Source organism: Pongo abelii, chromosome 10 (genome assembly GCF_028885655.2).
Source record: "Pongo abelii isolate AG06213 chromosome 10, NHGRI_mPonAbe1-v2.0_pri, whole genome shotgun sequence".
NCBI lineage: Eukaryota > Metazoa > Chordata > Mammalia > Primates > Hominidae > Pongo > Pongo abelii.
In genome coordinates, this window is record NC_071995.2 from 46,417,204 (window position 1) to 46,443,699 (window position 26,496).

At 41.8% G+C, this 26,496-nt stretch overlaps 1 protein-coding gene, 1 long non-coding RNA gene and 3 other non-coding genes across 13 annotated transcripts in view; all 5 read right to left on the reverse strand.

The window, feature by feature from the left end:
• Window positions 1-3,282: 3,282 nt before the first annotated feature.
• The window catches only part of KANSL2 (KAT8 regulatory NSL complex subunit 2), a 29,040-nt gene continuing 5,826 nt past the window's right edge, over window positions 3,283-26,496 (reverse strand). For 2 of the 9 annotated variants that reach the window (XM_054526452.2, XM_054526451.1), the window contains exons 5-10: window positions 21,714-21,881; window positions 19,038-19,200; window positions 17,615-17,711; window positions 10,357-10,508; window positions 4,815-4,934; window positions 3,283-4,038 (exon numbers count right to left, since the gene is read on the reverse strand). In XM_054526452.2, the coding sequence (XP_054382427.1) occupies window positions 3,907-4,038; window positions 4,815-4,934; window positions 10,357-10,508; window positions 17,615-17,711; window positions 19,038-19,200; window positions 21,714-21,881 (832 nt within the window). In that variant the 3' untranslated portion in view covers window positions 3,283-3,906. 9 annotated transcript variants of the gene reach the window in all.
• LOC112135976 (small nucleolar RNA SNORA2/SNORA34 family) lies at window positions 4,249-4,385 on the reverse strand. Its single transcript, XR_002917192.1, has one exon. It is a non-coding gene; the product is annotated as a small nucleolar RNA SNORA2/SNORA34 family (small nucleolar RNA).
• On the reverse strand, window positions 6,511-6,645 carry LOC112135975 (small nucleolar RNA SNORA2/SNORA34 family). The gene has a single exon (XR_002917191.1). It is a non-coding gene; the product is annotated as a small nucleolar RNA SNORA2/SNORA34 family (small nucleolar RNA).
• Window positions 17,379-17,515, reverse strand: LOC112135974 (small nucleolar RNA SNORA2/SNORA34 family). The gene has a single exon (XR_002917190.1). It is a non-coding gene; the product is annotated as a small nucleolar RNA SNORA2/SNORA34 family (small nucleolar RNA).
• LOC129049123 (uncharacterized) lies at window positions 19,430-21,707 on the reverse strand. Its single transcript, XR_008511940.1, has 2 exons — window positions 20,045-21,707; window positions 19,430-19,546 (listed from the first exon to the last, which is right to left on the reverse strand). It is a non-coding gene; the product is annotated as an uncharacterized LOC129049123 (long non-coding RNA).

A 26,496-nucleotide genomic window follows, 5' to 3' on the forward strand; every position in this document is an offset into this window, starting at 1 on the left:
AATGAACCTATAGACATGGCTGGATTTGCCAGTTTGCTTGTATTCATTCAATGTCAGCACTAACTAATCATTGAAAAACTTGGATGAAGTGATGCCTGAGCTGAGAAGAGAGAACTTATACTTTTAAAATAATAAGTTACCATTTTCTGAGGGTTTATATGTTTCTGAGTTTCTAATTCTTTGTTTTTCACTTTATCTCACAATACTTCTAGGTGAGTGTTACCCCTATTACACAGTTGAGAAAACTGAGGTTCAGAGAGGTAGTGATTCTCTGGAAGTCACAAAGTTCTCAGAGTGAGTGGCAAAACCAGGATTCAATCCAGGTCCTTCTGAATTCAAACCCCATGTACTTGGCTACATTTCAATGTTTCCTTTTCAAATAAATCCAAGAATCGCTGGAGAATAGCCTGTAAGAGAAAGAACATTTCAGGATGACTGCCCATAGATAAATATGATCAGATTATGAAGTCTTAAATGCCATGCTAAAGCAGCTGGTTGTTGTTTTTTTTTCCTGACAACAATGAGGTGTAACTGAAGGCTAGGGGTTGTCATAAGCAGTGAGAGACAGGATAAAGTTTTTAAGATCATTCTGGCTGCAGTATGAATTGAAAAAGGGTAAGACTGAGAGACCAACTAGGAGACGACTGCCTTTCTCAAGAGAAAGGATGAGGGCCTAAACCAGGAGTCACATATGAAGCATAAAGGAGTGAAGCAGGCAGGTTTTCTAAGACAGTTCCTTGCTGGCTGTCAGTTTTGGTATAGAGGGGTCATCCTTAACAACTAAAGACCTCTCTCCAGTCTTTGCACACATCCAGAACCAACAGGTCACTGAAACCTTCCCACGCTATTGCTTCTGATCACAGCTGGGAAAGGTTCTCTGCTTTTAAGGATTCATGATTATATTGGGCCCACCTGGATAATCCAGGCTATTCTCCATCTCAAAACCCTTAACCTTGACCACATCTTAAGTTCTTTTTGCCATTTTACAGTAACATATTCACAGATCCCAGGGATTAGGATGAGGACATCTTTGGGATGATTATTCTGCCTATACAGTTGGTACTCCCTCACACAACTGCAACTGAATTAACACGTGCAGCAACCCTAACCTGAGAAGGGTATGATTACCAAAGGCTCAAGACTTGCAAGTAATGAAGGTAGGTTCACACCACCAAGCAAACCAAGACCTACCATCGTAATAACTGACGGAATTTAGAATGTATAGTAGAGAGGGGAGATGATTACCAGTTACAGCCCCCAAGACAAACTGCAGCTATGAGGGCTATAATTTGCACCCCTAAGTTTCTCCTTTAAAAGGCCCCCAGGAATCACGAACATGCATGGGAGAAGTGGATCTGACAAAAGGCTGTAGCCATGGAGGTATGCCGCCCCGACTTCAAGAGAATGAGCTGCAGTTAACTGACAGCTTCCAGCATCCTAACCTTTGGATCTACCAAGGTATCACACTTCCCTCAGGTTGCTGCCAGTGACTGAGCACAACAAGGGTATTAGGCCATTTCTTCTAACAGACCTTTGTTTAGAGACTCATTACCAGGGCCAAAACTTTCTCAGTAACATGGTGCAGCCTGGGGCCCCTCCTACCCCCTCTTCCTGTTTTCTCCGCACCTAATGAGAGCCAGAACCTTGGAGAATGGTAGCCAAACATAGCCTTCCCAAAACTCACATTTGAGTCTGCAAGCATGCGTGGCTATCAGAATTTCTGAGGTACTAAGAGTAGATTCCCTGGCCCTCATTCCCCAGAAAGTGCTGACGGGCCTATTAATTTACTTTTTAGCAATCATGCTAGGTGATATATATGTTAGTGGTCTGTAAATTACATTTTTTTAAACAACAGGAAGAGGATATCTGAGCAGTTATGTTCAAGCTCACAGCTGTGTAAGAAGTAACGTCTGTCTTAGCTAGGCATGATGGTACGTAAGTCCCAGATTTAAGAGGCTGAAGCAGAATGGCTTGAGCCCAGTTTGAGACTGCAGTGAACTATAATCATGACACTGCTCTCCAGCCTGGGTGACATAGTCAGATCACATCTCAAATATAAACAAACACATAAATAAAAAGTAATGTTTGTCTTTGTGGATAAAGTATAAAATGCACTAGACTAGGCTAGGCATGGTGGCTCACACCTATAATCCTAGCATTTTGGGAGGCTGAGGTCAGGAGTTCGAGACCAGCCTGGCCAACATGGCAAAACCCCATCTCTACTAAAAATATAAAATATAACCAGGCATGGTGGCGCATGCCTGTAAACCCAGCTACTCAGGAGGCTGAGGCAGGAGAATCATTTGAACCTAGGAGATGCAGGTTGCAGTGAGCCGAGATTGAGCCACGGCATTCCAGCCTAGGCGACAGAGCCAGACTCTGTCTCAAAAAAAAAAAAAAAAAGTACTAGACTAGTGAATCAAAAAAGCAGTGGAAACTACAAACTTAAAAACAGTATCACTGGAAGACCTAGTAAAGGCAATCTCCCCAGTGGTTCATCTGATAGGCCTTTTATGAGTTACTTTCGACCATTCTCTGAATGTAAATGCTTAGTTAAGATGATGGTGTAACTGTAAGCCATTCTGTGCCCATTTCAGTTCTTATAGAAAGTAATCTTTCACCCTCCTTGTCATAATGTAGTACAGAAATAAGACAATTTCTAGCGTAGGTACCTCAACCCTAACTGAACTTCTATTTTAACCCTGCTCTAAGATTCAGTGTCAAAACGATCTTGACAATACCTATCTATGTCTATCTTAGTGATCCAGCATCAGGCCCAATTTCTCTGTTTTAAGTACATTCCTACCACTAGAGAATTTTGAGATGGTATTAGGATTATTTTTTTTTTTAATAATTATTTAAAATTTAAAAATATAGACACAGGGTCTCACCATGTTGCCCAGACTGGTCTTGAAGTCCTGAGCTCAAGTGATCCGCCTACCTCAGCCTTCCAAAGTGCTGGGATTACAGGCGTAAGCCACCAGGCCTGGCAGAGATGGCATTGGCATTAATCGTGAGAAATGGGAGTGGGTGTAGGAGACACAGAGTGGAGGGTAAAAAGAAGAAAGATATTCGGAACTGATGGGCTTTAATAAGTCCTGCCCCTTTTCATTTACTTCTTCCTTCAAAGCAAAACCAAAATGATCTACTGAAGATTTATTTACTTCTTGGGATGGAAGTATCATCTGTCCCAACTTCCCTTTCCCATCAGAGACAGGTCCCTAAAACCGCGAAAAAGAGACTATATTCTCAAACAAAACATGCATTCAATTCAGGTGACTGTTTGATATTTTCACAACATTTTCTTTAACATTTAATAGAAACTATATACAATAAATTTTTACTATATTTTACATAAGATAGCAACCACAGAAATTTACATAGGTTAAAAGCAAGATGGATAACGAGGACCCAGTCCTGTGGGCTGTTTTCTCAGAGGATAAAAGCCAGAGTTCACCAGGGAAAGGGGTTAAAGATTGCCCAATAAGTAGAGGTGAAGAAAAGCTAAACTGCAGGTCTTTAGATAGAGATAACCAATATTACGGCTGTCAGTATCTCAAAGACACCACTCACAAAGACAGCTCCCACCTAGCTACTCAGGTGGATTTCTATCCATGACTTGGGAAATCTCATTACAAAGATGTCACTTTCCTTTTAGGTATACTCCCAAATAATCCCAGAAGCTTTGATAGGGATTATCTCTCTTTCTCTTCCTTGCCCTGAGTGGGAAGAAACCCACGGTCCATGTCCTCAAAATTTGGCTTTACGTTTGACTATAATACTCAATCCAGAAGAAAAACAAGGTAGTCTGGGTTGCCTGTGTTTTGTGAGAGATGATCAGAAATACTTCTTTGAAGAACGAGAAATTTAAATCCACCAAAGTAAAATGGTTCCCCAAACAAACTATCAACTAATAGAAGTGGGTTCTGGCTTCCCATTTGCAGTAGCCAATCCACTCTGAGACAATGGTGCAGAGCCTTTCTCAGAATTTCGAGATCCCTGGGATCTGCACCCATCTCCAGCCATCTGCATCTGGCCCTGTTAAAAGAAATAAAGGCACTTCAGTTAGAAATTCATTCACTGTGGTCTGAAGTATGAATCTGACTTATCAGTGGCCACTTATACTAGCAATAAGAACAATACAACAGAAATTAATTAATTCTGGACAGATGCTCTTCCCATATTAGCTATCCTAGTCCCTTGGAAGAGCCTATTCCTGAGCCTCTTCCAATGGGATGGTGAACTATAGGTTGTTTCTTCCAAATGAAATAGCCATTCCCTGCTGAGGTCCCAGAACAGCCAACAGACCACAGGAAGACAGTCCTTTAGGCCTCTGCTTGAAACCAACAGCCACAGTACAACTGCTGGTCTTCAGTCAGGGCCACTGGAATTCTACCCAGTGTCCAAGGCTCACGGACAGAACTCAGATCACATTACTTTACTGGTCCTTCTACAGTGAGAACAATTTCAGTGATGAACTCTCCCTCAGAAGGTACGATTTCCCTAGATTCCTTGTCTCAAGCTTTTATTTAAATAAATGTATGTCCTACTCTGGGATATCAGGATCAGGGGCCATTAGGTGTTCTAAGAGCCCATCTGGAGAACTACAGCAACAAGCATACACAGGAGCAGAGTACGGCATTTTTAAAAGTGCTTTGCTTATATGGTATTCAATGAGTGAGAGACATGTGGAGCATCTTTATACTAGTGATGACACCCCACTCCCCTGCAGGAGTACATGCTATCCAGCAGGGAACCCTCTGCCTGGCCAGGTCACTACATGAGGGAAACAAGTGGGGCTGTTCTTCACTTGCCAAAATATCCACTGGGTCTTCAGCAATTTCTTTGACTAAATGATCTTCAAGGGTTAGTGAAGGATCAAAAAGCAAAGGTGAAGGAGGACACTGCATACCATCACCCACAACATCCAAGTCCTAGAAAAAAGAGAAAAGCCCATCAGCAATACCAAGGGAAACAGTAATAAAGTTGGCATGTTTTTCAGCAAACTTTAAAGCAATACTCTGCTGTCTCCCTCAACCCTAGCCTACCTTTAATTTAAAAAAAAATTTTACAAGAATGTCCAACAAACGAAACAAGATCCAAAAGCACTGAGAGCTTTTGCTGCCAAGTGTAAAACATAGACCAATATAGTGGATTAAAAAACAAAATTCTGGCCACCACCCCTGTAATCCCAGCACTGTGGGAGGCCAAGGCAGGCAGATTGCTTGAGCCCAGGAGTTCAAGACCAGCCTGGGCAACATGGTGAAACCGTCTCTACGAAAACTGCAAAAATTAGCCAGGAGCGGTGGCACACACCTGTAGTCCCAGCTACTCTGGAGGTTGAGGTGGGAAGATCCCTCGAGCTTGGGACGCAGAGGCTGCAGTGAGCCGAGATTGCGCCTCTGCACTCCAACCTGGATGGCAGAGCCAGACCCTGTCTCAAAAAAAAAAAAAAAAAATTCCAGGAAAATTCACAAAAACACAAAGTAGAAACGGAGAATAGTAGGGAACAGGGGAAAGGGAAAGGAGAGAGTTACTGTTTAAAAAGTACAAAGTTTCTATTTGGGTTGATGAAAAAGTTCTGGAACAGAAAATGGTGATAGCTGTACAACATGGTAAATGTTCATACCACCACTGACTTATACACTTAAAAATGGCCAGGTGCAGTGGCTCATGCCTATGATCACAACACCTTGGAAAGCCGAAGTGGGAGGATCACTTGATGCCAGGAATTCAAGACCAGCCTGGGTGACAAAGCAAGACTCCATCTCTACCTACCCACCTACATACATACATACATAGGTTAAAAGAGTAAAATTTTGTTATGTATGTTTTACTACAATTAAAAAAATATTTTTTAAAAAAGCATATTCTCTCTGAGGCTACCTGTAATCAACATGTAAGTTCACCAGTGATTAATTTAAATATGAACAATGCTACGTTAAAATTAAATATTGCTGGGCAATACAAGATAGCCTGATTAACATCCTAACAGCCAGAAAGCAAGCAAACAAGCTCCAACAGGGGAAAGGGAGAAGGTAGGAAGAAAGGAAGGACGACAGAAAACTCACAGTTCCTCTGAATGGCTAGGAAATATTATTTTGGTTAAGTCCCTATCCCGACAGAGCAACAACCTGGTTTTTTTTTTGTTTTTTTGTTTTTTTTGAGACAGAGTCTTGCTCTGTCGCCCAGGCTGGAGTGCAGTGATGCGATCTCGGCTCACTGCAACCTCCACCTCCTGGGTTCAAGTGATTCTCCTGCCTCAGCCTCCCAAGTAGCTGGGACTATGGGCGTGTGCCACCACACCCAGCTAATTTTTAGTATTTTTAGTAGAGACAGGGTTTCACCATGTTAGCCAGGATGGCCTCGCTCTCCTGACCCAGTGATTGGCCCGCCTCAGCCTCCCAAAGTGCTGGGATTACAGGTATGAGCCACCACACCCGGCCAATTCCCTGGTTCTTAAGCCTAACATAGTTTTGCTCTGGAAAAAAAAAATGACATTACATTCTAGACTGTTTCTTCCAACTGAACTGGCAATTCGCACTGGAATACTGAATAGCCAACAGACCACCAGGAAGACACCACTCTTAGCTCCTGTTTGAAACCAACAGCTACAGCAAACCATTGGTCTTGATTCAGGGCCTAAGGCAATACAAACTCAAACAATATATCAAACTAACTTTCATGACACTGCTTTTCAAGAGTCTGGTGCTAAATTTTTTCAAGAGTCTGGTGCTAAATTCTCCTTCTTCCTAAGAATTAAAAATATCCAGGAGGTTTGTACCCCCCATGTCTAATCCAGTTTATAGATGCTCTGTGTTTCTATTCATCTGGCTTCACGAGAAGCTTAGTTCTATGCTTTTAAATAAATCTAAGAATTTGCAATCCTTTCGCATTTTTTGGTGTACTAATCACTAAAAATGAGAATCACAACATCTTCACATTAAAGAATATATATAATTTAAAAATCTACTTAAAGCTGCTCAGGCCGGGCGTGGTGGCTCACACCTGCAATCCTAAGACTTTGGGAGGCCGAGGCGGGCGGATCACGAGGTCAAGAGATTGAGACCATCCTGGCTAACATGGTGAAATCCCGTCTCCACAAAAAACTACCAGCCTGGCCAAAATGGTGAAACCCCGTCTCTACTAAAAATACAAAAATTAGCCAGGCATCGTGGCACATACCTGTAGTCCCAGCTACTCAGGACCCTGAGGCAGGAGAATTGCTTGAACCCAGGAGGCAGAGGTTGCAGTGAGCCGAGACTGCACCACTGCACTCCAGTCTGGGTGACAGAGCAAGACTCTGTCTCAAAAAAAAAATAATGAAATAAAGCTGCTCAATTTAAGCAGAAACATAGGGCATAGGATACACTCAACCTACCATTCATTTCAGGTGAGTTGGAAACTTCTGTACTACCCACAGAAACCAGTGTTCTCATACCATTAAGACTATAAATCTGTTTTCTCCCATTCTTTTACTATGTGCAATTTGTGTGTGTGTGTGTGTGTGCGCGCGCGCATGTGTGTGAGACAGAGTTTTACTCTTGTTACCCAGGCTGGAGTGCAATGGCAGAATCCTGGCTCACTGCAACCTCCACCTCCTGGGTTCAAGCAATTCTCCTGCCTCAGCCTCCCCAGTAGCTGGGATTACAGGTGAGTGCCACCACATCCAGTTAATTTTTGTATTTTTTGTAGAGACGGAGTTTCACCATGTTGGCCAGGCTAGTCTTGAACTCCTGACCTCAGGTGATCTGCCCGCCTCGGACTCCCAAAGTGCTGGGATTACAAGCGTGAGCCACCGCACCCGGCCCATGTGCAATTCTTATATAAATAATTAGCTTGGAATGGGCACGGTGGCTCACGCCTGTAATCGTAACACTTTGGGAGGCCAAGGTGGGCGAATCACTTGAGGCCAGGAGCTTAAGACCAGCCTGGCCAACATGGCGAAACCCTGTCTCTACTAAAAATACAAAAATTAGCCAGGCACGGTGGGGCACACCTGTAATCCCAACTACTCGGAAAGCTTAGACCAGGGAATCACTTGAACCCAGGAGGCAGAGGGTGCAGTGAGCCGAGATCATGCCAATGCACTCCAGCCTAGGTGACAAAGCGAGACTCTGTCAAAAATAATAATGATTAGCTTGGAATGATTTAAACACTGAAGCAAAAGGCATCCAAATCTGAAGATAATAATGGAATGTATGTTTTCAGAAAAGGCTTTTCTCATATATACAAAGTGTTGTCTTTTATAAGATTTTAAATTGGGAAAAGGAACCTAAAATAAGAAAATCAGCAAAAATGCCGATTAAAACAGGAGTGTTTTAAAAACTAAAGTATCAGGATATAAAGAGAATCCATGTTTTCAGTCGGGCACGGTGTCTCAGGTCTGTAATCTCAGCACTTTGGGGAGGCTGAGGCGAGTGGATCACCTGAGGTCAGGAGATCGAGACCAGCCCGGCCAACTGGCGAAACCCCATCTCTACTAAAAAATACAAAAATTAGCCAGACATGGTGGCACACACCTGTAATCCCAGCTACTCGGGAGGCAGGAACAGGAGAATTGCTTGAACCCAGATGGTGAAGGCTGCAGTGAGCCGAGATCATGCCACTGCACTCCAGTCTGGGCGACAGACCAAGACTCTGTCTCAAAAAATAAATAAAGATAAAATAAGAGAATCCACGTTTTGTTACTATCTCCAAAACCAGCAATAGAGAATGAGAGAGAAGGAACTCAAAAGCAGTTAAGATTAAGGTGTTAAGTTACTACTTGCCAACCACCCTTGCATCAAAGCACAGAAAACAAGCAAATATCCAGAATGAACGGCTGTGTTTTTACTCATATTAATATCTGATGCCTAGTCTTCCCACAAGTAAAATCACCAAAGTTATCATTAACAGTTATAGGCCAGGAGTGGTGAATCATGCCTATAATCCCAGCACTTTGGGATGCCAAGGTGAGCGGATCACTTGAGGCCAGGAGTTAAGAGACCAGCCTGGCCAACATGGTGAAACCCTGTCTCTACAAAAAATACAAAAATTAGCAAGGCCTGCTGGCGCACACCTGTAATCCCAGCTACCCAGGAGGGTGAAGCACAAGAATCACTTGAACCCCGGAGGCAGAGGCTGCAGTGAGCTGAGATCACATCACTGCACTCCAGCTTGAACAACACAACGAGACTCAGTCTAAAAAAAAAAGCCAAGTTATAGTGGCCGGGCACAGTGGTTCACGCTTGTAACCCCAGCACTTTGGGAGGCCAAGGTAGGAGGATCACTTGAGGCCAAGGTAAGAGGATCACTTGAGCCTAGGAGTTGAAGACCAGCCCATGCAACATAGGGAGACCTCATCTACACAAAAAATAAAAAATTGGCTGGGCATGGTGGCATAAACCTATAGTCCCAGCTACTTGGGAGGCTGAGGCAGGAGCATCACTTAAGCCCAGGAGTTCGAGGCTGCAGTGAGCCATGATCATACCACTGCACTCCAGCCTGAGCAACAGAGCAAGACCCCAATTAAAAAAAAAAAAAAATGTTATAAAAATGATAACTAAGCTGGGTGTGGTGGCTCATGCCACCGACAGAAACTGTCTCAAAAGTTCTTAACAGTATATTCCTTAATAGCCAGAAAGTAGAAACAGCACAAATATCCATCAACTGTTAGATTTTTAAACCATGGTATTTCCAAACAATGGAATATTAATTCAGTCACAAAAAGGAATGAAGTATTGATACATATTATAGTATGGATAAACCTTGAAAACATGCTAAGTGAAACAAGCAAGACACAAAAGTATACATATACTATTACATTGATATGAAATGTCCAGAATAAGCAAAATCAGAGACAAAAAGTAGATTCGTGGTGGCCAGGGGCTGGGGGGAGAAGAAAATGAAGAGTGTCATAATAAGTACTGAGTTTCTTTTGGAGATAGTGAAAACCTTCTGAAATTAGATAGTGGTGGTAGTTGCCTAACTTTGTGAATATACCAAAAATCACTCAATTATACATTTTCAAAGAGTGCAATTTATAGTATGTAAATTGTATCCCTAAAAAGGTATGGGAAGAGTCTGGAAAAAAATATAAGGTAGGGTAGATTTCTCTAAATGAATATGCTAACATACAAATACAACTATATGTATATATCACTTCAAAAACTTTGTCGATTCTCCTAACCACAAAGACTAACCTATTCTCACCATTAATAAATAAGGCTTTGTCTCAAGGGCCTGAACCAGAGCAGAGCTTCTCTAACTTACATCACTGAACTCCAGAGGTAAACTCTCAGTGGGCTGAAGCTCAGCAGCACTCAAGTACAGATCCATGGGGCCGGCTTCCAGATCGTCTGGCACAGACAGTACCTGCTCGGGCTTATACATCTGAGGAGGCAACTGGAAATGCAGTGGGCAGCAGGGATCCTCAGAGAGGCTTACAGGAACAGGTTTGTTGCAGGGTACCTCTTCAGATCCCTGGCAGCACTTGAAGAGAACCTGATTCGTATCCTGACAAATATCTGTAGAAAAATGGTCAAGGGAAATAAAACACAATCTATCGAAAGGTAAAATACAAATAGCATTGTCTGCCACATAAAACTCAAGGTCTGGACTATACAAGATAAATTACAACTACATTTGATACAGAATACCAAATGCAGTTAGCAATTTTTAAAGTTACTTCTCAAAATAAATGTCATTTACTAGCATCAAATTCTAGCTCTACCAGTAATTTAAAACTTGTCTCCAACCTCCTTTTCAGGATCCTGGTCATTTAAACTAGACACCATCCCATTCTCTCTTAAGCAAGTAGCAGTAACACTCCTAGCAACACACACGTATTCAGAAGAAACATTTAGTGGCAAATGCAAATAGCCTTGAAAATGCCCCGAAACAGCCCTTCCAAAACAGTCAAGCGATACAATGTGTCTGCTCCCTTAGCAGACTGGCAAAGTTTGCAACAATTTCTTGGACCTTGCTTCAGAAGATGATTACATGATAAATTCATTTAAAGCACCACTCGAATAGGGGGAAACAGAGCTCTAGTAAAAGTCACTAGGTATCATATCCTAACAAGAAATTAAATATCCATGCCTTTTTTTTTTTAGGGGAGTGTGCTAGTACAGAGGAATCCTTTTATGATCCTAAAGGAAGAAGAAAATTTTGCTTATGAAGGCCCTTTGAAAAAAAAAAAGTATTCTAGAAACGCTCCAAGGACTCTATTAACAACTTTTGTTAAAGGTAGAAGAAGAAAAGGGCTATATTTCCAAGTTAGCAAAGAAGCTCTGTAGGATGAATCAAAATTGAGATGATTAGATACAATAAAATTCAAGTTACTTTACAAAACACATTTTATGCAAATGCTACCATTTCTTGAAATCTGTTAACTACCTGGTTATTATCCTAGATTAATAAACGTTATATTAAAATTTGACTTATTTTTAACCAGAAAACACAATTTTTCTATAAACTGATAGTACCTGAATTATGGAGTTATAATTTTCAACTCAAAACTTTTATGGTAATTTTTTAAATAAAAAAATCTAATATACATTATAATTTTTAAAACCATATAAACTTCCTTGAATAAAGCTATTTCTTTCAATGCATACTTGGAAATAACTAAACTCTCAAGCAGGGTGTGACAACTGTGGCACTACCAACATTGTGGGCCAAGTACATCTTTGTTGGAAGAAGGATATATAGCAGCATGCCTGGCCTCTATCCACTAGCTGTCAGTAGCACCTCCATCTCTGAGTTATAACAACCAAAAATTTCTCCACACATTGCCAACTGGAAAACAAAATGGCCCCCAGTTGAAAACCACTACTCTAAAGAAACAGAAGATAGTACAAGGCAAACAAATATTTATTGAATGACCAAATGAATAAACATATGAATCTAATGGGAATCATCAGATTTGCACTATGTGCTTAAGAAAATCTAAGCAATATCTAATGTGCTTAAGAAGCCCACTCTTAAATTATTAATATTTAAAATATTATCCATTAAATGTTTCACCCAGAACTTTTTTTTAGACGAAGTCTCGCTCTGTCACCCAGGCTAGAATGCAGTGGCGCGATCTCGGCTCACTGTAACCTCTGACTCCTGGGTTCAAGAGATTCTCCTGCTGCAGACTACAAAGTAGCTGGGATTACAGGCGCCTGCCATCACACCCGGCTGATTTTCATACTTGTAGCAGAGACAGGGTTTCACCATGTTGGCCAGGCTGGTCTCTAACTCCTGACCTCAGGTTATCGGCCCGCCTCAGCCTCCCAAAGTGCTAGGATTACAGGCGTAAGCCACCGCGCCTGGCCAAGAACTTTTTTTCACTGGAATTCAAAGGACTTTCACAAGTCTCTTATGTATTTAATACAATATCCTAAAAAAGGACTCCCCCCATCATCCTCCACCCGCTTTCCTTTCAGATGGGGCAAAAGAGGTAAAAAGAAGGGAATGGTTAACCTACAACTAGAGTCTGGGTCCTTCACTTTCAGTCGAGTGCTGTCTCCATTAGACCACAGTAAAGAGTTAACAGGTCACCAATGGCAGTCGCATCTTTCTCTGGGATAAGGACTTAAGGAAGGGTAAGTGACTTAGGCAACTATGGAGTGGAAAGGAAAGAGCATAAAAGGAAAAAAAATACTTCCCTTCTCTTTTCAAATACATTTTCAATTTTGCTTTATATTTATATTTTAATAAGCTATTTGAGTACAGTATTATAATATCTAAAATAGTCCTTAGTATCTGTAAACTGAGTTTCTTCCCTTATAAAAGTAATTCAAGCTCACCTTAAAAAACCAAAAAATAAAAGAACAGTGAAAAAAGGGCATTCACAACCACACCATGCACAAATTATCACATTTCTGTATTGTTCCCTCCCAGTATTTGGTTTCATGCAATTTCAGACACCGTACAGAATTCCATATCCTGGAATGTCACTATCATTTTGCTGTCATTCATAAATTTTGTTAAATATATTTAATGCATGAAAATATTCCACACTCTGTTGTGTCATTAATTTATCTCCCTATTCTCCAGCTCTAAAAATTTTAAGACTGTCTCAAGTTGGACGAATATTTCATGTAAAAATACTGGTCTGCCTTTGATTATCTCCTTAAAATAAATTCCCAGAGGTAAAAATTACCATATGAGGAAATATGAATTATTGTCCAATTGCTTTCCAAAAAGCTTTTATCTATTTATATTACTACTGGCAATATTTAGAAGGGTCAATTTCACCATACTCTCACCTACTTTTGAAATTTACGACTCATTTTTGAAAAATTGCGTATTTTAAATTTTATTTTAAAACAAATATATGTACAAATATCAATTTTATAGATTTTAAATTTTCCTTATTTACTATTTACAGTTGACCTTTGAACAACACAAGCTTGAACTGCACAGGTCCACTTACACGTGCATTTTCTTCTGCCTCTGCCATCCTACAGACAATAACACTTCCCCCTACACTTAACAAAAAGACCATGAGAATAAGGACCTCTATGATAATCCACTTCCATTTAATAAATAGTAAATATATTTTCTCTTCCTTATGATTTTCTTAGTAACACTTTTTCCTAGTTTATTTTAAGAATACAATATATAAGACATATAAACATATAAAATATGTGTTAGGAAGCTATGTTGTTGATAAGGCTTCTGATCAACAGTAAGCCATAAGGCCATTAGCAGTTAAATTTTGGGAGAATCAGAAATTATGTACAAATTTTCAACTGTGTAGGGTGTCAGCACCCTAACCCCATGAATTGTTCAAAGGCCAACTGTATTCATAGTGAAGATACACACTTTTAACTATTAGCCTTTTTTTTTTTTTTTTTTTTTTCTTTCGAGACAGAGTCTCACTCTGTCGCCCAGGCTGGAGTGCAATGGCGCGATCTCAGCTCACCGCAACCTCCGCCTCCCAGGTTCAAGCGATTCTCCTGCCTCAGCATCCTGAATAGCTGGGATTACGGGCGCCCATCACCACACCCGGCTAATTTTTGTATATTTAGTAGAGACGGGGTTTCACCATATTGGCAAAGCTGGTCTCAAACCCCTGACCTCAGGTGATCCACCCGCCTCAGCCTCCCAAAGTGCTGGGATTACAGGCAAGAGCCACTTTGCCCGGCCCTATTAGCCTTTTCTATCTTCTTTTAAATCTGCCCATAGCCTTTGCCCAATTATGTTTTAAGCAAATTTTTTTTTTTTTTGAGACAGAGTCTCGCTCTGTCGCCCAGGCTGGAGTGCAGTGGCGCAAAACCTCAGCTCACTGCAAGCTCCGCCTCCCAGGTTCATGCCATTCTCCTGCCTCAGCCTCCTGAGTAGCTGGGGACTACAGACACCCACCACCACACCCAGCTAATTTTTGTATTTTTAGTACAGACGGCGTTTCACCGTTAGCCAGGATGGTCTCGACCTTCTGACCTCGTCATCTGCCCGCCTCGGCATCCCAAAGTGCTGGGATTACAGGCGTGAGCCACCGCACCCAGGTTTTTTTTTTTTTTGAGACAGAGTCTCACTCTGTTGCCCAGGCTTGAGTGCAGTGGCACGATTTCCTCTCACTGCAACCTCTGCCTCCCGGGTTCAAGCAATTCTCTGCCTCAGCCTCCCGAGTAGCTAGGATTACAGGCACCCGCCACCATGCCTAGCTAAATTTTTTTGTATTTTTAGTAGAGATGAGGTTTCATTCACCATCTTGGCCAGGCTGGTCCTTAAACTCCTGACCTCGTGATCCACCCATCTTGGCCTCCCAAAGTGCTGGAATTACAGGTGTGAGCCACTGCGCCCGGCCTTTTTTTTTTTTTAGAGACAGGGTCTTCCTCTGTCACCCAAGGTAGAATGCAGTGGGATGCAGTGGCATGATCCTAACTCACTTCAGCTTCAAACTCCTAGGCTCAAAAAATCCTCCCAGGTAGCTAGGACTACAGTCACATGCCATCATGACCAGATAATTTTTCTTTCTTCTTTTTCTTTAGAGATGAGGTCTCACTGTATTGTCCAGGCTGTAAGCATTTATCTTTAGAGTTTTTCATTACTTTGCACAACTATTTTATATATCAAGAACAATAATCTCTTCAGACATCTGTTGTAATTAACAAATTAGTAAAATATTTAATAAGCAAAATAAAAATCAGCTTCCTATCAAAAGACTAAGAAGAGGTTCTCCTTCTCTTCCTATTAAAGAAAATAAGTGGCCAGGCACGGTGGCTCATGCCTGTAATCCCAGCACTTTGGAGGCCAAGGCAGGCAGATCACAAGGTCAGGAGATCGAGACCATCCTGGCTAACATGGTGAAACCCCGTCTCTACTAAAAATACAAAAATTAGCTGGGCGCGGTGGCAGGTGCCTGTAATCCCAGCTACTTGGGAGGCTGAGGCAGGAGAATCGCTTGTACCCAGGGGAGTGGAGGTTGCAGCAAGCTGAGATCGCGGTACTGCACTCCAGCCTGGGTGACAGAGTCAGACTCTGTCTCAAAAAAAATTAAATTAAATTAAAATAAATAAAGAAAATAAGTTTTAGTTTCCAAATATTTGGCATTTCTTGCCAATCAAATGAAATCCAGCAATCCTATTTAATTAACAAGTGCTTTTACTGCGAAATTTTTCTCAAGGCCTATAATAAATAAGCACTTTCACAATTCAATCAACAACTCAAAAAGGTGTGAAGGCCCAATGCCAAATGTAGTCCTTTAACAGAATCAAGAGACATTATGATGGTTCAAAGGCAAATTAATTGAAAAGAAGAAAAAAAAAGCATCTCATTTTTGGAAATAGCAAACTTCTAATTTGAATGATGTTTAAAGTATGCAAGTTAGAGGCCAGGCACAGTGACCAAGTGTTATCATAAAAGAGTCGAGACTGGGCATGGTGGCTCACACCTGTAATCCTAGCACTTTGGGAGGCTGAGGCGGGAGGATCACATGAGCTCAGAAGTTCGAGACCAGCCTGGGCAACACAGTGACACATCCTCTCTACAAAAATTAAACAAAATTAGCTGGAAGTGGTAGCACATGCCTGTAGTCCCAGCTACTCTGGTGGCTGAGGTGGGAAGATCATTTAAGCCCAGCAGATCACGGCAGTGAGCCATCATCATGCCACTGCACTCCAACCTGGGCAACAGAGTAAGAGTCTGTCTCAAAAAAATTGAAAAAGGAAAACTTTTTAAAGAGTCAAGTTTCTTTTTTAAGTTTATAAAGGCCAGGTACAGTGGCTCATGACTGTAAGCCCAGCATTTGGGGAGGAAAGGACTGGCAGATTGCTTAAGCCCAGCAGTTTGAGACCAGCCTGGGCAACATATTGAAAATTGTCTCTACAAAAAATAAAAAAAAAAAAAAATAGGCCAGGTGCAGTGGCTCATGCCTGTAATCCCAGCACTTTGGGAGGCCGAGGCAGGCAGATCACTTGAGGTCAGGAATATGAGACCAACCTGGCCAACATGGTGAAACCCCGTCTCTACTAAAAATACAAAAATTAGCCGGCCGTGGTGGCACGCGCCTGTAATCCCAGCTACTCAGGAGGATGACGCACAAGAATTGCTTAAACCCAGGAGGCGGAGGTTGTAGTAAGCCGAGATCACACCACTGCACTCCAGCCTGGGCGACACAGCGAGACTCTGTCTCAAAAAATATAATTAATAATAAAATAAAATAAATAATTAGCCAGGCATGGTGGCACACACACATAGTCCAGCTATTCAGAAGGCTGAGGTGGGAGAATTGCTTGACCCAGGAGTTAAGGCTGCAGTGAGCTATGAGTGAGTCACTGCACTCCAGCCTGGATAACAGTGTGAGACCCCGTCTCAAAAAAAGAAAAATAAAAAAATAAAAGCTGGGCACGGTGGCTCACTCCTGTAATCCCAGCATTCTGGGAAGCCAAGGCGGGTGGATCACCTGAGGTCAGGAGTTCGAGACCAGCCTGGCCAACATCGTGAAACCCCATCTCTACTAATAATACAAACATTTAGCTGGGTGTTGTGGTACGTGCCTGTAATCCCAGCTACTCAGAGAATCGCTTGAACTCGGGAGGCGGAGGTTGCAGCGAGGTGGAGGTTGCAGTAAGCACGAGATTACGCCATTGCACTCCAGCCTGGGAGGCAAGAGCAAAACTCCAGCTCCAAAAAATAAAAAATAAAATAAAATACAGAAGTGAGGGCCCTAACTACACAAAAGGATAATACTAGAAGTTCACAGTGCAAAATCATCCTTTCAATTGGGGTGGAAAACCAACAGTAATTTTTTAAGTTTATAATTAGATTTAACAGCATTAGGATTCTAATAAGCAAGTTAAATCACAAACCTTGAGACAATTACAAATATTTTATGTATATTTTGGGACCCAAGTATTAAGACTATAAATAAATATTAGCCCACATCTATGAAAAATGACTCATGTTTCTTTCTAATGAATTGACCATTACATTTCCGAAGTTATGAAATGGCCAACAGACCATAGAAAGACAATTCTTTAGGCTCCTGCTTGAAACCAACAGCTTCAGCAAACTGCTGGCCTTGATTCAGGGCCAAAGGAAAACAAAATCCTTCAATTAAGCAAACTAGCACAGAGATTCCCACTAGTCTTCAAACTAGCAAATCACAGCCTTAACAGGCAGAGTAAAAAGATACGGGTAAGGCAGTGTCTGGTCATTGGAAGAGACTGATTGGAACAACGAACATCATCCACAAAGGCCAAGCACCTCTGACTGGAACGAGTGGTATGGGCCTAAAATGGAAAAAGACAGATAAAATAGACCCACAAAAGAACATACAAACAATTACGATGAAAATAGTAACATAAGAAAAGCACATCCTAAAGGCTAGAAATTCAACACTTAACAAAAATAGATTCACCAATATTATGCAAAAGACAAAAAACCTTAAAACCTAATGTATAAAGAATGAGTCAACCTTAATCCCAAATACACCTCTCCATATTCTAAAAGTGTGATATAGCCTAATTAACACAAATTTTGTCTTTTGCCAACAGAACTCTTTGAAATTGCAGCCTTAAGTGGAATCTCAACAAATGAAACAAAATTACTCTTACTGAAACAGAGACCAAGGGTTTGAAAAACAAATTTAAGAATGATCACTTAATTATTCTTCTTATTAACCTTACTTCCTGACATTCAATTGCTCCTATTCTACCTTCCCACCTTTTAAAACAAGATTCCCAAGCAATTTAGGCTTAACCTGTGCTTATTTCTGAACTGAAGAATATCTGAACCAAGGACTTAGAAACTTTTCCAAACTACTCAATATGCAGATGAGAATACTGAGGCCCAGAAAAGTTAAGCTAACTGTGCAGACATAGAGCTGGTCAGTGGGGACTCACACTAGAATCCATGACTCCTGACTTCAAGCTAAGTGCTTTCACTATAACCCAAGTGCAAAAAGTCAGATTTCAGATCCAAGACTGGACATAGGGAGTTCAAGACCAGCCTGACCAACATGGAGAAACCCCGTCTCTACTAAAAATACAAAATTAGCCAGACATGGTGGCACATGCCTGTAAGCCCAGCTACTCAGGAGGCTGAGGGAGGAGAATCACTTGAACCCGGGAGGTGGATGCTGCGGTGAGCCAAGACGGCGCCATTGCACTCCAGCCTGGGCAACAAGATTGAAACTCTGTCTCAAAAAAAGACTGGACATAATGTTTTGACAATTACTCTATCTTTGTAAATAAAGTGAACATGACCAGGCACTGTGGCTTATGTCTGCAATCCCAACACTTTGGGAGGCCGAGGTGGGTAGATCACGAGGTCAGGCACTGGAGACCAGCCTGGCCAACATAGTGAAACCCCATCTCTACTAAAAATACAAAAAAATTAGCCAGGCGCGTGGTGGTGGCCGCCTGTAATCCCAGCTACTTGGGAGGCTGACGCAGGAGAATCGCTTGAAACTGGGAGGCAGAGGTTGAGAGATCTCGGTGAGCCGAGATCGCACCACTGCACTCCAGCCCGAGTGACAGTGCGAGACTCCGTCTCGAAAAAATAAAAACAATAAATAAAGTGAACGTATATACCTTAAAGGTATACACACAAATTACCTGTTGGGCAGCACCATCTGTGGCCAGCATTCTCCGTTCCTTCAACTGCCTATGCAGTAAGGCTTCCACTCCATAGCGCTGGCGGTATCGACGCAGACATTTTAATCGCTTTAAGTTCTCTCGTTCTTTGGCCAAAAGTCCCTCTGGGCCAGTCAGGAGACTACTGCCTAGAGTTACAAGAGTCAAGATCAAGGTTACCTCTCCAAGTCAACAAGTAAACAGGAAAATCCTTGGGGATAAGATAGGCAGTTTCAAAAGCAAATGAGCCCCCAATCCAGGTACCGAGACAGAAATAAATCTAATTATAGTCATGCACTATATGACCATTTTTTAATCAATCATGAACCATACATACTATGGTGGTCCCATAAGATTATAACAGAGCTGAAGAATTCTTTTTTTTTTTTTTTTTTTGTTGAGGCGGAGTCTCGCTCTGCTGTCCAGGCTGGGGTGCAGTGGCGCAATCTTGGCTCACTGCAAGCTCCGCCTCCCAGGTTCACACCATTCTCCTGCCTCAGCCTCCTGAGTAGCTGGGACTACAGGCGCCCACCAGCACGCCCAGCAAATTTTTATTTTTTGTATTTTTAGTAGAGACGGGTTTTCATCGTGGTCTCGACCTCCTGACCTCATGATCTGCCCGCCTCGGCCTCCCAAAGTGCTGGGATTACAGGCGTGAGCCACCGCACCCAGCCAAAGCTGAAAAATTCTTATTGCCTAGTGACATCATAGTTCAACCCACACATTTGTGGTGATGCTGGTGACCAAACCTACTGCACTGCCAGTTATATAAAAGTCTAGCAGAGGCTGGACACGGTGGCTCACACCTGTAATCCCAGCACTTTTTGGGAGCCCAAGGCAGGTGGATCACCAGATCAGGAGATTGAGACCATCCTGGCCAACATGGTGAAACCCCATCTCTACTAAAAATACAAAAATTAGCTGGGCGTGGTGGCATATGCCTATAGTCCCAGTTACTCAGGAGGCTGAGGCAGGAGAATCGCTTGAACCTGGGAGGTGGAGGATGCAGTGAGCCAAGATCACACACTGTACTCCAGCCTGGCGACAGAGTGAGACTACATCACACACACACAAAAAAAATCTAGCACCTACAATTATGCACAGTAACTATACTCGATAATAAACAACTATGTTACTGGTTTATATATTTACTGTATTTATCCTTAGACTGTACTCCACTCTATTTATTTTTAAAAAAAAGTTAAATGTTAAACAGCCTCAGGCAGGTCTCTCAAAAAGTATTGCAGAAGACATTGTTATCATGAGATGACAGCTCACTGCATGAGATTGTCCCTGAAGACCTTCCACTGGGACAAGATGTGGAGGTGAAAGACAGTGACACTAGGCCCATGTAGGCCTAGGCTAATGTACGTGTTTGCATCTTAGTTTTTAACAGAAGTTTAAAACGATTTTTTTTTTAATTAAAACTAGAAAAGCTTATAGGGATATAAAAAAATATTTTTGTACAGTTGTACAGTGTGTTTGTGTTTTAAGCTAAGTGTTATTACAGAGCCCAGAAGTTTTTCTTAAAAAACTTCTTAAGTTTATAAAGGCCAGGTGCAGTGGCTCATGCCTGTAATCAATCCCAGCACTTTGTGAAGCCGTGGTCGGAGGATCACTTGAGCCCAGGAGTTCAAGACTAACCTGGGCAACATAGCGAGACCCTGTCTACAAAAATTTAAAAATTAGCTGAGTGTGGTGGTACATCTGTAGTCCTAGCTACTCAGGAGGCTGAGGCAGGATAGCCTGAGTACAGGAGTTGAAGTCTGCAGTGAGTGAGGACCATGCTACTGCACTCCAGCCTGAGTGACACAGCAAGATTCTGTCCCTTTAAAAAAAAGCTTATAGGCCAGGCACGGTGGCTCATGCCTGAAATCCCAGCACTTTGGGAGGCCAAGGCAGGGGGATCACTTGAGGTCAGGAGTTCTGAGAGCAGCCTGGCCAACATGGCAAAACCCCCTCTCTACTAAAAATTAAAAAAATTACCCGGGCATGGTGGAATGTGCCTGTAATCCCAGCTACTTGGGAGGCTGAGGTGGGAGAACTGCTTGAACCTAGGAGGCAGAGGTTGCAGTGAGCTGAGATCATGCCACTGCACTCCAGCCTGGGCAACAGAGCGAGACTCCATGTCCGTCTCAATTAAAAAAAAAAAAAAAAGTTTATAAAGTAAAAAAAGTTACAGTAAGCTAAGGGTTAATTTATTATTGAAGAAACTTTTTTTATAAATTTAGTACAGCTTAAGTGTACAGTACTTATAACGTCTACAGTAGTAAATAATAATGTGCTAGGCCTTCCCGTTGACTCACCACTCACTCACTCGCCCAAAATAACTTCCAGTCCTACAAGCTTCATTCATGCTAAGTGCCCATTTTTAAAATCTTTTATGCCATAATTTAACTGTACCTTTTCTCTGTTTAGATGTGTTTAGGTACACAAATACCACTGTTACAACTGCCCACAATATTCAGTACAGCAACATGCTTGTACAGGTTTGCAGCCTAGGTACGTTGTAGGCTATACCACCTACGTTAGCATGAGTCACTCTATGAAGTTTGAATGACAAAAATCACCTAACAACGTATGTATCCCCGTCATTAAGTGACACATGACAAATTCACATGTTAAACCCACAACAGCTTGTCGGAACTGGCATAAAACTTGCCTAGAGCTTCATGTTCCACTTTGCGATTATGTAAGTACCGGCGCTTCTTCTCCTTGAGCAGATGCTGAAGTCGTTTAAACTGATCAATATACAAAGACTGCAAACGAATTAGCTTTTCACGCATAATCAGGGCCACTTCTTCTGCTGTGTAGACACCAGCATGTCTGGAATAAAACAGAATTCAGCAAAGCATAAGAAAACAATAATAATAATACCCAAGTTTAAAAGAGTAGAGATGTCAGACTAAGTTTGTTATTTAACAAGTGGTGACATAATCACCTTAATAGTAATGTTTTTGCAAAACATTGTACCATTCAAGTTGTTATTAAATAAAACAAAAGAGAAAATCTCCAAGAAAGGATACTAATCTGTGATTTCCCAAAATGGGGGAAGGAGAAATGTCTTATTTTTCCCAGCTATTTGCATTATGTTGAAAAGAAAGTGAACATGTGGAACACTTTAAACTTTTATTAATCTACATTCTTAATGTTTTGATATAAAATCATCACTTACCAGTCAGGACAGCTTTAAAGTGTTCAATTCATTAACATGTATCTCTCACATATACATATACACATTTTTTTTTTTTTTTTTTTGAGATAAGGTCTCACTCTTGTCACCCAGGATGGAGTGCAGTGGTGCAATCAATCACAGCTCACTACAACCTTTGCTTCCTGGGCTCAAGCGATCCTCCCACATCAGCCTGCCGAGTAGCTGGGACTACAGGTGTGCACCACCCCACTTGGTTAATTTTTGTATTTTTTGTAGAGATGGGATTTCACCATGTTGTCCAGGCTTGAACCCCTGGGTTTGGGTTTAAGTGATCCTCCCGCCTCAGCCTCACAAAGTGCTGGAATTAAAGGCATAAGCTACTGCACCTGGCAATATATTTTAATTAAAGCACTAAAGATACCAATATCAAATAATTTTTTTTTTTTGGGGACAGAGTCTTGCTCTGTCACCCAGGCTGGAGTGCAGTGGCATAACCTTGGCTCACTGCAACCTCCACTTCCCAAGTTCAAGTGATTCTCCTGTCTCAGCCTCCCAAGTAGCTGGCATTACAGGCACCTACCACCATGCCCAGCTAATTTTTGTATTTTCAGTAGAGATGGGGTTTCTCCATGTTGGTCAGGCTGGTCTTAACTCCTGACCTCAGATCGATCTTCCAGCCTCAGCCTCCCAAAGTGCTGGGATTACAGGCGTGAGCCACTGCGCCCAGCCAAAATATGTAATTGTTTAAAAAATACAGGCCTATATTGGAGCTCATATGGACCCTCAAATAACTAGTCAAAATGGGCTATACCCTGTCCTCAGCTTATTTTCTTGACAATATTCTCAAAATTCAGTACCCTAGGTTAACCCTTAATTGCCAAAGATCTGGCACGGATCCATATCAACTTGATTAAGCTTTGCTGCCAATTATAAACTACAAGAATTCCTGGCCAGGCACGGTGGCTCACGCCTGTAATCCTAGCACTTTGGGAGGCCAAGGCAAGCGGATCACCTGAGGTCAGGTGTTCAAGACCAGCCTGGCCAACATGGCGAAACCCCGTCTCTACTGAAAATACAAAAATCAACCGGGTATGGTGGTGGGCGCCTGTAATCCCAGCTACTTGGGAGGCTGGGGCAGGAGAATTGCTTGAACCTGGGAGGCAGAGGTTGCAGTGAGCCGAGATCGTGCCACTGCATTCCAGCCTGGGTGACAGAGCAACACTCCAACTCAAAAAAAGAAAAAAAAAAAAAAGAACTTCTAAAAGTTATGCTAGTGATTAATACGTGGAAGACTGTTCTCTGGCTCTGATTTATGCAATCAAAATTAAGAGATGAGGCCAGGTATGATAGCTCACGCCTGTAATCCCAGCACTTTGGGAGGCCGAGGCAGGCAGATTGCTTGAGCCTGGGAGTTCAAGACCAGCCTGGGCTGTAACATGGCAAAACCCTGTCAATACAAAAAATACAAAAGTTAGCTGGGCACGGTGGTGTATACCTGTAGTCCCAGATACTCAGGAGGCTGAGGTGAAAGGATCACTTCAGCCTGGGAGTGGGACGCTGCAGTGAGCTGAGATGGCACCACTGCACTCCAACCTGGGTGACAGAGCAAGACCATGTCTCAAAATAGATAAATAAATAAATAAATAGGAGAATAACTTTCAATTTTAAAAATTTTGTTTCATTCACTGTCTGATCATTACATAAATACAAAGAACAAGCTATGTACCTTAAGTTTCATACTCTGAGTAAAAATTTTATTGAAAAGGCAAAACACATAAATTACACTAATTTTAAGTCAAAAAATTATGCTTTATTTTATTACTTTTTTGTTTTTAAGACAGAGTCTTGCTCTGTTTCCCAGGCTGCACTGAAATGGCACAATGTTGGCTCACTGCAACCTCCACCTCCCGGGTTCAAGCAATTCTTGTGCCTCAGCCTCCACAGTAGTTGGGATTGCAGGCGTGTGCCACCACACCTGGCTAATTTTTTTATTTTTTGTATTTTTAGTAGAGATGGGGTTTCACCATGTTGCCCAGGCTGGTCTCTAACTCCTGAGTTCAGGCAATCCACCTGACTCGGCCTCCCAAAGTGCTAGGATTACAGGTGTGAGCCACTGTGGCCAGCCTATGCTTTATTTTTAAAAACTAGCTGTTAAGGCACTGAAATACACAGAATATATAAAATTAACTTAAGGACTGACAGCAAGTAATTTCTGCCAAAATTTCTTCATAAATATAAACAAAAGCCAATATTACCTGTGTATAAGACGTACTTAACTATATTCTGAAGTAAAAGTGAAAAGAAATTAAGAAAAATCAAAACATGGTTAATAAAACCAGCAAAGGGCCGGGCGTGGTGCACAAGGCCAAGGTGGGTGGATCACTTGCGGTCAGAAGTTCGAGACCAGCCTGGCCAACATGGCAAAACCCCCTCTCTACTAAAAATACAAAAATTAGCCAGGTATGGTCGCAAGCACCTACAATCCCAGCTACTCGGGAGACTGAGGCAGGAGAATCACTTGCACCTGGTAGGCAGAGATTACAGTGAGCCGAGATCGCACCATTGCACTCCAGCCTGGGCGACAGAACGAGACTCTGTCTCCAAAAATAAAAAATTAAATAAATAAAATAAACAAATAAATAAATAATAATAAATAATTAAATAAATAAAATTAAATTAAATAATAAAAAATAAATTTAAAAAATAAATAAAATAAAATAAAACCAGCAAATTACAGAAATGACAAAAGCTAACAGACTATCAGAAAATGTGAAAAGGCTTTAAAAATACGTAACGGTTGGCTGGGCATGGTGGTTCAAGCCTGTAATTCTAGCACTTTGGGAGACCGAGGTGGGCATACTGCCTGAGCTCAGGAGTTTGAGACCAGCCTGGGCAACATGGTGAAACCCCATCTCTACTAAAATACAAAAAAAAAAAAAAATTAGCCAGGCACGGCAGCGTGCACCTGTAGTCCCAGCTACTAGGGAGGCTGAGGCAGAAGAATTGCTTGAACCCAGGAGGCAAAGGTTGCAGTGAGCTGAGATCGTGCCACTGCGCTCCAGCCTGGCAACAGAGCGAGCATCCGTCTCAAAAATAAATACATAACGGTTTCACAAGGTGACTAAGTTACATCTTCAGAAAAATGGGTTATGCCTACATTAACCTGTCTGTAACCTAAAATACTGAGGCCTTAACCTAATATAGAGTTTGTTAAAATGAAATTCACTTTTTGAATACTGAAAATGAGAAAAATAAAAATTGTTTTAAAAAATTAATTTCACTGCACCCTGTCAGAAAAGAATTTAACCAATGGTCTGGGACTGAAATGTACTAATCTGAAGCCATTACTATTAGAAGTTACTAGAAATCATTTGGTGGGGGCAGTAAGCAACCTACTAAATGAATGCCTGCTGGTTCATGTAACAGATGGCTCATTTACATAAAGATGAATGCGCCAGACTTTCAGAGCTGGACATTAAAATTATGTACTAATTCCCCTTGCTCTGGTATGCACAAATTAAAGTCAAGGTTTTATTATTAGAATTCATCTTCAAAAAAGAGGGTCTCACCTTATATTCTACTAAATAGTCTCTCTTATAAAGGGCATTCTCCAAATTTCTTTACTTGGAAAACAATGATGAAGATTCAATAATGTGAAATAACCTTCAGCCAAACAAGTTTTGGATGTTTACAGAGGTCATATGATACAATTATTACTTAAAAAGGGAAATGAAATTTTAACAATTACCTTTAGGATAAAATTTCTTAAGTATTAGATGCTGTAGACAAGCTTATATTTATTTTTTCTGTGTGTATGAGATAGGGTCTCCCTCTGTTGCCCAGACTGGAACGCAGTGGCACGATCACAGAGCCTCGACCTCCCAGGCTCAAGCGATCCTCCCACCTGAGCCTCTCGAGTAGCTAAGACTACAGACCACGTGCACCACCACGTCTGGCTAATTTTTAAATCTTTCGTAGAGACGGTGTCTCCCTATGTTGCCCAGGCTGGTCCCGAACTCCTGGACTCAAGCAAACCTCCCACCTCAACCTCCCAAAGGATCACTGGGCGCGGTGGTTTGTCCCTGTAATCCCAGCACTTTGGGAGGCTGAGGCGGGCGGATCACCTCAGATCAGGAGTTCAAGACCAGCCTGCCAACATGGAGAAACCCCGTCTCTACTAAAAATACAAAAATCAGCTGGGCGTGGTGACGGGCACCTGTAATCCCAGCTACTCGGGAGGCTGAGGCAGGAAAATCATTTGAACCCGGGAGGCGGAGGTTGCAGTGA